General features: G+C 37.5%; 2 protein-coding genes across 3 annotated transcripts; both read left to right on the top strand.

Annotated features, from left to right (window-relative positions):
• The first annotated feature begins 311 nt into the window (after positions 1 to 311).
• On the top strand, positions 312 to 2,705 carry LOC114737804 (psbP domain-containing protein 4, chloroplastic). 2 transcript variants are annotated; one of them, XM_028925777.1, is made up of 5 exons: positions 312 to 713; positions 1,111 to 1,214; positions 1,759 to 1,870; positions 1,995 to 2,222; positions 2,323 to 2,705. In XM_028925777.1, exons 1-5 carry the CDS (start codon positions 401 to 403, stop codon positions 2,385 to 2,387), a joined length of 822 nt encoding a protein of 273 aa, XP_028781610.1. In that variant the 5' UTR covers positions 312 to 400; the 3' UTR covers positions 2,388 to 2,705. The 2 variants fall into 2 exon arrangements, with proteins under 2 accessions (XP_028781610.1, XP_028781611.1); XM_028925778.1 differs by having other exon boundaries at positions 572 to 713; positions 1,107 to 1,214.
• A 4,101-nt stretch (positions 2,706 to 6,806) lies between these two features.
• LOC114737793 (bidirectional sugar transporter SWEET1-like) lies at positions 6,807 to 8,567 on the top strand. Its single transcript, XM_028925768.1, has 6 exons — positions 6,807 to 6,843; positions 6,953 to 6,989; positions 7,118 to 7,213; positions 7,820 to 8,099; positions 8,185 to 8,304; positions 8,409 to 8,567. Exons 1-6 carry the CDS (start codon positions 6,807 to 6,809, stop codon positions 8,565 to 8,567), a joined length of 729 nt encoding a protein of 242 aa, XP_028781601.1.
• Positions 8,568 to 10,900: the final 2,333 nt, after the last annotated feature.

The following is a 10,900-nucleotide window of genomic DNA, read 5'->3' as shown; positions in this document are numbered from 1 at the left end:
GACTTATGAGTAATTTTTCCTGTAAAAATAATAAGCGGCCAAAAAAAATCTGTTTTTTATATTAAATGAAGCTTGGGGTGATCGTGATCACTTGATTTATTTTTCACGGCTTCGGCGCCGTGGTGTCGTGTTTTATTTCCCCAACTTTCGTGGCTTTGTTGAGCGCGGCGCAAAAAGATAAAAGGGTAAACCCGGAATATAAATCGCCACGTGTCAGCCAAAGGGAACTTGTCAGCAGAAGAAGCGAACGAGGATTCGAGGTCCCCAGGCACAAGATGAGCACGTCCACAAAATTTCTAGCGTTGGAGATCTGGGCTTCTGCATCATTCTTCCTCTCTGCTTATAATTATGCTGCTTCTCCCGCATCCTTAATCAGTACTCATCCAACTCATCCCCGAGAATGGCAACAGTTATGTTTATAAACTGTGGATTTTCTTGGAGTAATTCCAAGCATGTGCTAGCCCCTCCTTCACATTCAATGTGTTGCTCTTTATCAGAAAATGAAACTCTAAGAACTAGAGTTGCTTCGGGTTTGAGAGGAGCTGACTTTGTTAACGGAGAAAATGAGGAGCGTTCAACTTTACTGTTGAACAGAAGAACAATTTTGGCTTCTGCGGTTTCCGTACTGGGTTTTCCGAGAGACAGTTTAGCGGCGGTGAAACAAGGTCTGCTAGCAGGAAGGATCCCTGGTCTATCCGAGCCTGATGAACAAGGTTTTTACCCTTCCTTTTCCTTGAATATATAGTCCCTTGCTATTGACTATTGGCATAAAACAAAAGTCGGAAATAGTGTTTATTTGAAGAGGTCTGACCAGTCTATCAATTCTTTTCTGTACTTCATTAGATCTTTTTTTGAAGTCCAAATGGAGAAATGAATCTAAAACAAGAACAAAAAAAAGTCCAAAGTTTCAAATGGAACCCATGATGGAAGGAAGTGTTTGAATGATTAAAGCATTGACTTTGACCACGAAGGAAATGTCTTTAAGTTCCAATTTCCTTGATCCAAGATGTGTTTTTATACGTTTTACAGTTCTAGCGTCAGTTTTCTTGTATTATTATCATAGCTTTTAAGTGAAAGTGACGTACTGTAGGCAAGTATTTGATCAGACAGGTTGGAGGACGTATCGCAGGCCAGATGAAAAGTCTGGAGGACATGGAGTTGGATGGAGTCCTATCATCCCTTACACGTTCTCGGTACCTCAAGATTGGGAAGAGGTGATAATTAATAAGCCCTGACATTTAATGTGGGAAATGTGCACTATAATTCTATCATGTCTCATATGGTACTTAGCCTTTAAAAATCCAATTTGGATCCCCGGAAATATTTCATGAGGTGGTACGGAGAGATAAGAAGAAAATGGTAGGTTCCACTTTTATGGGTTCATATGTGCGAGCCACTATGTTTCTGTCTCTCTTGACGTTACAATAGTAAAATACTTCAAACGATCTAGGAGTACAAGAGCCTATGAGATAAGTGCTCTTTCGAAATGATGCCAGCTTAATTTGATCTTATTACGCTATGGCCATACCCTTTCTTTATCTTGAAAAACTTAAGTCTGATTCTTGGGTATTTGCAGTCAGGTTTTTCTATAAAATTCTGAAGGAGTTAATAACGAGAATACGAGATGCTAACTTGTCTAAAATGCTCCAGTGCTATGTTTTTAAAGAAATACTTGTTATCAGCTTGGAACCTTAACTAATCATCTTTGTCTTCTGCTTGCTTAATTCTGACAACTGATGTACTATATCTACTTCACAGGTACCAGTATCAATAGCAGATCTTGGTGGCACAGAGATAGATTTGAGATTTGGAAGCTCAAGGGAAGGACGCTTGTCTGTCGTTGTTGCTCCTGTTCTGAGATTTGCTGATAGTGAGTTTGTCTTCCTTTTTTTTTTTTTCCCATAATCCACTTTAGTATTATGGAGACAACAGAAAAGAAATTGATGAAAAGATTAATAATTTCAGATTCTAATCTTTATACCATATTACAACAGATCTTGGTGAAGATGCTAAAATAGAAAATATAGGCCCTCCAGAAAAAGTGATCAATGCGTTTGGTCCAGAAGTGATTGGGGATAATGTGGAAGGGAAAGTTCTTAGTTACAATGTCGCTGAACATGAAGGAAGAACATACTACCAATTTGAACTAGAGCCTCCTCATGTACTTATTACAGCTACTGCAGCCGGCAACCGCCTGTACTTGTTCAATGTGACTGGCAGTGGTATTAAACTTTATCTGCTATTTAACTAATTTTCCAACATGAGATCTTGACGGCCTTAAACACAGGAAGAAAATCGAATCTAATGTTGCTTTGTTTGCAGGTCTCCAGTGGAAGAGGCATTATGATGATCTGAAGAGAATATCAAGTTCTTTTCGTGTTGTTTGATTGGGATCTTCTGTAAATCGAGAGATCACACGCAAGAAAGGTCTTCTTTATCTGTGGTATAGCGAAAAACAATTTTGTTTGACTCCTTTATGTGATTGGTGCAGAGATACTGATTGTAGAACCGTGATTGTGCTTATTTACGGTATAGCAAAAAAAAAAAAAAAAGTTAGGGTGCTTTCTTACTTCTACTTTAGGTGGGAGGTAGACTGTCTATTTTGAGTTGACGTTGCCAGTAGTCGTGTAAAGAAATTGCAAAAAGGAATCTTTTGGGCTTGATAATGTCAAAGGATATTTAAACACCAGATTTGTGGCTTTGAAGGCCCGGTTTATCTCACCCATGACACAACAACACTGCAACCAGTAGTATTCACCAATATTTGCCAGTTTCGGGGAGTTTCGTCACTTTCATGCTTAGTGCAAGTTATTATTCACGGTTCTGCATAATATCACCAGGGTCAAGTAGCTAGAGGTTCCCCCCCCCCCCCCCGGGGGGCTTTTCAACCATTCATGTAGGGCTCTCTCGGTCTGATGCTTATTGCTAGCAAACTATGCCACCGACCTCATTTCCCTCGAACAATACTGTGCTACCTGCATTTTGATTCTTTGTCCTTTCCAGGGTTAATTCTGATAGTGATCGCTAATATAAGAGGAATAGTAATCACCTCTATCGTCATTCATCAGCACTGCAACTTTTATTCGTGGTCACAAATACGAGTTCTCTTATAAACAGATTCCTGACAAAGCTAGTTATCAATACGAAGTTGCCAAGAGGGGGTAAGCTCAGGTTTAATATTCAAACTGCTCCATTTTTACCAGTTACCATCATCCTTCCCCCCCCCCCCCCCCAAAAAAAAGAAAAAGAGCATCATGCGTTTCGGCGTTCTGATATGGTTCTTTGTCCATTTCATGATTATCACACTATACGTATAGCTGACGGGAGGAGCAGGTATTTTAACATGTTAGACAGATTATATTATTCACACTTGATAGTCCCGTAAGAATAAAGCTATGTTGGGAAGTTCTGAGAGGATGAAAAATGAATGGTTCAGAATGGAATGATACGTCATGTAGGGCTAATTCTGTAGCAATAATTCTCAATTCGTTCGCAATCTCTATCTGGCACAGATACTTTTCCACCAAACAGGGACTTAACTAATAATTATTACCACAAACGATATAAGAGGACACCAACATTCTTACAAGTGGGGAACTTTTTCCTCAAGTGTATCGCCATGAGGAATGGAGGCTGCTATGGCTTAGGGTAGTATCTATGGTAAGGTCAATTGCTTTTCCGTCACGTTGGCTTTAAGAGCCAATTGCTGTTAATGCAGAGCATGGTTATTTCTGGTGCTTGAGATGATGGTTGAGGTGGAATCTCTTGGCATCATGGTCAAATATTTAGCCATTTAAATTCAGAAATATTTAGCTGAAAGTCAAACAGTTAGCCATTTCAATGAATGTCGGTGATTACGATAAGGTATTGATAAATGTTGGTAATAATTGCTCAATGGCAGCTTATTCAAATGGAGCAACACAGGAACGTGGGGAAGGGTCTAAGCAAATTAGTCATATACACTTCTGCAGATTTCCTTTGATGAGTGCTCATTAAAGAGCACTTTACCCAGCTCGGAAGGCCAAGATTAAGGTACAAGCAGACACAAGTTCCGTGAGTTGGCACAGTCCACCAACTTGATGTCCATCTTTTATGCTGCACTTGTTAATTAATCAGTAGAATTTTAGGTATAGATGAAGGGATGGACCCTCCTACTGGAGGGGATAGAATGATGCAGTCCCTCTGAACAGGAGCCCATGATGACAGAACTATTTATTTAGATAAAGTTTTGGCTTCCACTTTGAAGTGTGGCCACACAATGGAAATAAAAAGTGGCTATCATGGTTTCTTTCTACTGATTATGAATCATATTGTTTCCCCTGCACCTGAAACAGCATTCTTAGTACATGCGTATTTATTTGTATAAAGACCTAACGCTAAAATTATTACGAGTATAAATTAAATAGAAAGACAGTGCAAATTATAAATTCTGAGGAAAAAGTTGATAAAAACGTTCTGCCTGTCAAATTCTTAGAGTGGAGGGGCCAATGAGCCTAACTAGGATACTGTGATCCAGCCAGCCACAATGAACCTAACGCAAATTCCTGGAGGGGCCAATGAGCCTAACTCAATAATTTGACAAGTGTGTTCCGACTCCAAGGACATGGCATCATGCACGCAACTCATGCATGCCTTATTATGTGGTTTTATACCCTTTCTTTATTTTAATTCAATTTCCATAAGTGAAAATAATTTGTGAAATAATATCATGGATTTATTTATACTGTTGTCACTTCCGGATAGTTATCGAAATACAGACTTTTATAAGCCCCAAGCACGCGAAATTTCAGCGATCTCTATCTCTCTTTTTTTTTTTAAATACAAGAAAATTATACACAAATCACTTACCAACAAGATCCTCATATCGGCAACAGAATTGAAACCCACGACCTTATGAGTTATGAGTCGACTTCTTTATAACTAGACCAACTCTTGTTGAGTAATCTTCATGTTAACCATGACATGGTTTTCATAGCTTTTATATTATTTGTTTGATCAGTTATTGAAACTTCCACATATAGGAATTAATTTAAAACTTTTTGAAAGATTGAATTTTTCCTCCATGTAAATTCTCTTAAAATGAGTAAGAAAACACTATCTTTCGTCTTAAATATAAAAACTAGTTAATTAATTTGAGTAAATTAAGAGAATAAATTAAGTTAATTATTTATAATAAATAAATGTTATCTTTCCTAAAATACTTTTACTAATAAAGTATATTGGCTAGAACTACTATTATTAGAAAAACTATCCTGAAAAAATTATATAAATATAAAAATTAAATCAAATTAAATCTTGTATTTAAAACGAAAATAAAATAAGACGAAGGCTTATATATCAAGAAGCGGGGGGGAAGTATAACAGGAATGAAAATAGTTGCATGGAGCACAGTAAAATGTGCAGTAACTCTTGAGTTCTGGTGGTAAATCCGTAATGTTGCTTGACCAATGCCCAACCAAGTCAGTACAAGTATCAGCTTTTCTGTAAGCGTGATCATAAAGAGATCTAACAATCTTACACACTGGCAGTCCTCTTACATCTTTAGAGATTCCAGAGTTGGGCGTGATCTATTTTGGATTTTCTTCGTGTTGTCAACAGCTTTCATGAACTCAGGTTAAAAAAAAAAAACAGCTTTCATGAACTCCCAGAACACCTAACTTTTAGAAAATTAGGGCCTTCTTTAATGCCCAATAATTTTCGCTGATATCCCAACTTCCTCGTGAGACCACCCCATGAAACCAACAAAAAAGATTTACAAAACGCTGCCTTGTCCGCTTCCAAACTTCCAATGATGTGCCATAAGTTAGACCCTTTTGCTGCCTTTATATAATGACTGCAAACTGGACAAAATCTTGGCTTGTTCAATTTGATGCCGCCTAATGTTGCTTCTACATGTGTGACTTCTTACTGCATCCTTCTCACTTTTTATATTCTTCACTGGGAGGACCTTTTCATTAGATAGACATGGAGGCTCTAATAAAATAATAAGATCTGATTGTACAGGTTAGTTAGGATGTGCGTATAATTCAAAACTCAATATAGTGCGATGCATTCAATGAAATACAAGTGATTAACCATGTTTTTTATTTCTCCGGGGACAACATGACTTGATAAAATTTTTTATATATGCACCTGGGTATTTACGTATATATGCATAAGTAATTTGGCAAATTCCGATTTTAGACATGACTCCCTTCATTCTCCAAACCCATATATACAGAGAGTCTACATAGTTGAGGTTTTTTTTTTTAACTTCTAAATTTCAACAAAGAAAGACATTTATAAATATTATGGAAATGGTAGCTTAGACAAGCAGTGTACGTCTAATCATATCGTAATCTTGAAATGGAATCCGGGCAATACATAATTAATTAAGATTCGAAATGTTTGCATTTTACAAAAGTTAAGATTTCATATAATAAAGTGATCATACGTCGTGTGAATATATCCCACCGGTCAAACTTGCATAGGACAGCCCCGTTCGATGTTCCGTGAGAATCCTCCGAACCCGCGACCTTGAGCGTCACTAAAAATTCCCCCATGCTATTTGACGCGCACCTTTTCTCTTAAAAAATCCACTGAGTTCTAGCCAGACTTCAAACTTTTGCCGGTTTAGATACAATTACGACTCGGGCAACTTAAAAAAAAAAAAGGAAAGAAAAGGCAAAAGTCTATACTTTTTAATTGCAGATACAGTTATTACATGCAGGGTGTGGGCATCTCTCCTATATATAATCTCCCTTGCCCGCCTCTCGTTCCATGTATCCTTCTGCACTCTGCTTCTCCCTCTGCATATTCTCTTCACCATGGAAAGTGTTGCCCATTTCATGTTTGGCATTTTTGGTGCGTTTTCTCCTTCGATCTTAACCTCTCTCACACACACACAAACAATTTTATCTCGTTCTCTGATTCCTCCGCTTATCATTTCTTCTTCTTCTGGTTGTTGTTGCAGGAAATGCTTTTGCTTTGCTGCTCTTCTTGTCTCCAGCGTACGCATCTCATAACTGCCTCTTTCCCTCTCTTCCTCTCCTTCAACCCCCACTTTTCTTTCAACTTAATTTCATTATACAGCCAATTCTGAGTGATCATACTCTGAGAATTTCGGCTTTGTTTGTAGGATTACATTCTCCAGAATTATAAAGAACAGATCCACAGAAAACTTCTCCGGCATTCCTTATGTCATGACACTACTTAACTGCCTCCTCTCTGCTTGGTAACTGACCTCTTGCTCTCTTCAAACTCCCTTTTAGTCATCATTGTTACACTCTCTGTTTTCTTCTTCTCTTTTCTGCTTCAGTTTCTACTCTTCCGCTTATTCTTCCCGCATTCTTTGTGGAATTGAAATGGCTGAAATAAATGAATAATAAGTGACTGCATTGTCTGTTTTCCCGTTATTGCCTCTATTAAATCAAGTGTACTTTCGCTTACTTTTTTGTTGCGATTTCGTCCGTCACCATTACTCGGCTCCACCTTCGTGAAATTCCTCATCCTAGCATATGCATCGTGTGCTTTCATTTAAAGTACTTTTCGCATCCATAAGATCACAAAACAAAAGTGCTACGCAATGGTAATGATAAATCTTTTCTTGTCCTGTTGTTCAATTAGGGGGATTAAATGGGTAGTTGATTTTTCGCACTCAGTTCCTAAATCTTGTCATGGAAGACTACGTCGCTATCTTCTTTCCGACCGTTGCATTTTTTTTCTTCTTAATCTTTATCAAAACTGGTTTACATGGAAAAAGGAGAGGCTAGATGAGTTCATTCCTGCAATAGTAAGCATGTTTAATCACGTGTGGTTTTTTTGGTGTTTAAATCTTCAGGTATGGGTTGCCGTTTGTATCCCCCAACAATTTACTAGTGTCTACCATCAATGGCTTTGGAACAGGAATCGAGATCATATACGTTCTGATCTTTATCACGTTGGCACCCAAGAAAGAAAGGTTTAAAATCATCGGACTCTTAACCTTCGTGCTCATAGTATTTCTCCTCGTCGTCGTCGTGTCTCTCTTCGTCCTGCACCATTATCCCAGAAAACTCTTCTGTGGCCTCCTGGCATCTATATTCTCCATTATCATGTACAGTTCACCCCTCTCAATCATGGTAGGCCAAAGTCGGATTCCACTTTCTTCGTTGCATCAAACTTTCAGTTTAACTGAACGTACTGAAATTAATATGGCATACGCAGAGACTGGTGATCAGAACAAAGAGCGTGGAGTTCATGCCGTTCTTTCTGTCGCTCTTTATGTTTCTGTGTGCTGTTTCATTCTTTGCGTTTGGTCTGCTGGGTCGTGACCCCTTTGTTGCAGTAAGTGGAGTCAAAAGCTGCATATATCTGATTTAATTTGGTTAAGAATTGGCGAGCTATAGAAATCGTTGTGCTGTGGGTAACAAGAGTGAGTGATTTTGCAGGCGCCGAATGGTGTGGGTACGGCTCTGGGGGCAATGCAGCTAATATTGTATTCTGTGTACCGTGAAAACAGAGGGACACCTAAAACAGAGGAGGAAGCTCTGGAAATGGGCGAAGCAAATCCAAAGCCCCCACAAGAGAAGCAATCTAATGCTAGTTAGTTAGTTAACTAACTAATTAATGATTAATGGGTTTTGTTTAATGAGGAGGGACATGCCCATGTTGTGTATTTTGTCTTTTGCTACTTGTAGTGATATAATTTTTGTTCAAGGCTCTTCGTTTTTACCCGCTATAATAATTCTTCCTCGTTCCACATTAGAGAGAGCTGCAAGTATAGTTTGACAATGTTCACTGCCCTGTTCAAACACTAGCGGTGTGTCTCCTACTATCTGTTTGTTTTAGCGGAGATTTTTAAATAACAGCGCCCCATGAATATTACATATATTTTTCAATATAAATAATTTTTTTCAAGATCGTACTATAAATTTTTGAGTTTATTGCATTTTTAATTTCTTTTATATATGTATCAATATATTCCCGAGGTGTTCCAATAACAAGTTGGCCGCATAATTTACAGTGTCCGGTAGTAAGGCAACAGCGGCCAACAAAATAAGCTAGTTTTAAGAATCAGATTCATGGATAATAATACCATCATTGATTATATGAATTCTGCTGACGGAAACTTGCAATAGATGAGAGAAAAGATGAAGCTGCACGTATACTGTCAATATACATATAATTTAAAGAATATGATACACAACAAAAATACACAAATAACACAAACAGGAGGCAATATAATAAAAAGGAAGCATGCCTATTGTTTATGTTGGAGGCAATATAATAAAAAGGAAGCGCGGTGTGTGTGTGTGTGTAGATAATTCCCTAACGAAGGTGGAAAAGCAGAGAACCCAGCCGGTGCAGAAACAAAGTAGTAGGTTGGTTCAGAGCTTGGCTTGGCTTGGCTGCATCAAGCTTCAAGGTTGGGTTTGAATTCACAAGAAAGGCCTTGGAAGCTTCGAGCACAGATCAGATCATCAGAATGGGAGACAAGGCGTGGGCTGGCCTGGGCACAGCTGTTGTCTCCGCCCTCACCACCGCGCTTAACCCACTGAATTACCAAGACATTCGTCAACCCTGTTCTCCTAAATTGTCATCTCTTAGCATAAAAGCTTCGTTCAAGTAGAAGATTGTGAGTTTGATTTTGCTTATAAAGAGTAAAAATCCAATTTCGATTGAATAACCCATGGAAGGAACAAAAGTAGGCGCTGGAAGGAAACAATTGTTCATCTGCGGAGACGGAGGCTTTGGAAGCAAGCTGTGCCAGAGCTGAAATTGAACCCCCAAGCGCAGGGCCCCTCCCCCCGACCCACGTACTATTGAAAGTGGCCATATAATGCTCCTCCTCTTTTTAATTTCCTAATTAATTAATTTGATCATGTTAAAAAAATTAAATAAATTACCTAATTTTAATAAATATAATACCATCTTCCCATAATACCCCTATACAATACTATTTAGAATTAAAAGTAATTATTTAATAACAAAACTAACGTGAGCCTTCCACGTGGATCACGCCTCTTTTACTTCCTTTTTTTTTTTTGAGGTTCACCCTGTTTTTTTTTTTTGGCCAAAGAGGTTCACCCTGTTTTGTGCAACACCCTTCTGAAACATTTTAAAAAGTATTTTTATGTAAATTTAGATAAAAAAATTTCACATATTTATTGCAAACTCCGTCAAATCACTCTTAAAAAATTAATCTGAATGTTTTAAACTTTTAATTTCTATGTCTTAAACCTTAATTCTCTATAACAAAATCTCTTATCTTGTTTGTGTATCAGAACGAGTTTGTGATTATATTTAATTATGAAAATTCAAGCTCGTTATTTAGGCATAAATAAATACTTAACATTATGAGTTAAGATCAAATGCTCTGGTTCGGGACCAGGAGAAATGAAAAGAAAGTAAGAAATTTTAATGAGCTCTCATTAAAAAAATCAAAGATGTGGGGTTAAGAGCTTTTGATTAATTTTGCTTACTCTTTTATCTTCCATCTTCTCTTTATCAAAATTTTATAATCTCATTTCTCTAATTTTTTAAACTAAGCTCATCAAAAAATTTTCTCCCCTTCAATTTCCTCGTGCCAAATATATTCTTTTTCGTTGTTGGTTTTATGGTATTAAATTTCTTCTTTTTGGTTCCTTTGCCTGTCTTATGAGGAGAATCTGAATCCTAATCCTCTGCTCATATTTCATCCACTACGGGTGATGTTTGACTGCGCAATACTACCTCCGGTCTTTAATATAAGACTTTGTTTGACTTTTTGTTTGGTCCTAATTATAAGACCCTAATCCATTTTATCTATCATATTTATGTATTTTTTTCCAAGATAGTCCTTCTAATAATGATAGTTCTAGCCAATACACTTAATTAGCAAGGATATTTAGGAATGACAACACTTATTTATTACAAATAACTAACTTAACTTACTTCCTTA

Source organism: Neltuma alba, unplaced genomic scaffold (assembly GCF_004799145.2).
Source record: "Neltuma alba isolate B1F8T4 unplaced genomic scaffold, ASM479914v2 tig00013498_pilon, whole genome shotgun sequence".
NCBI lineage: Eukaryota > Viridiplantae > Streptophyta > Magnoliopsida > Fabales > Fabaceae > Neltuma > Neltuma alba.
The sequence above is the reverse complement of the archived record's forward strand: the minus strand, read 5'-3'. Positions and strand labels throughout refer to the sequence as shown.

Bases quoted from the DNA above. Each gene is read 5' to 3' on its own strand.
- LOC114737804 (XM_028925777.1), top strand. From the start codon at position 401: ATGGCAACAGTTATGTTTATAAACTGTGGATTTTCTTGGAGTAATTCC. The intron at 1,215-1,758 runs GTGATAATTAAT...TCTACTTCACAG, and splicing joins TACCTCAAGATTGGGAAGAG to GTACCAGTATCAATAGCAGA. The intron at 1,871-1,994 runs GTGAGTTTGTCT...ATATTACAACAG, and splicing joins TGTTCTGAGATTTGCTGATA to ATCTTGGTGAAGATGCTAAA.
- LOC114737793 (XM_028925768.1), top strand. From the start codon at position 6,807: ATGGAAAGTGTTGCCCATTTCATGTTTGGCATTTTTG. The intron at 8,100-8,184 runs GTAGGCCAAAGT...TGGCATACGCAG, and splicing joins GTTCACCCCTCTCAATCATG to AGACTGGTGATCAGAACAAA. The intron at 8,305-8,408 runs GTAAGTGGAGTC...GTGATTTTGCAG, and splicing joins GTCGTGACCCCTTTGTTGCA to GCGCCGAATGGTGTGGGTAC.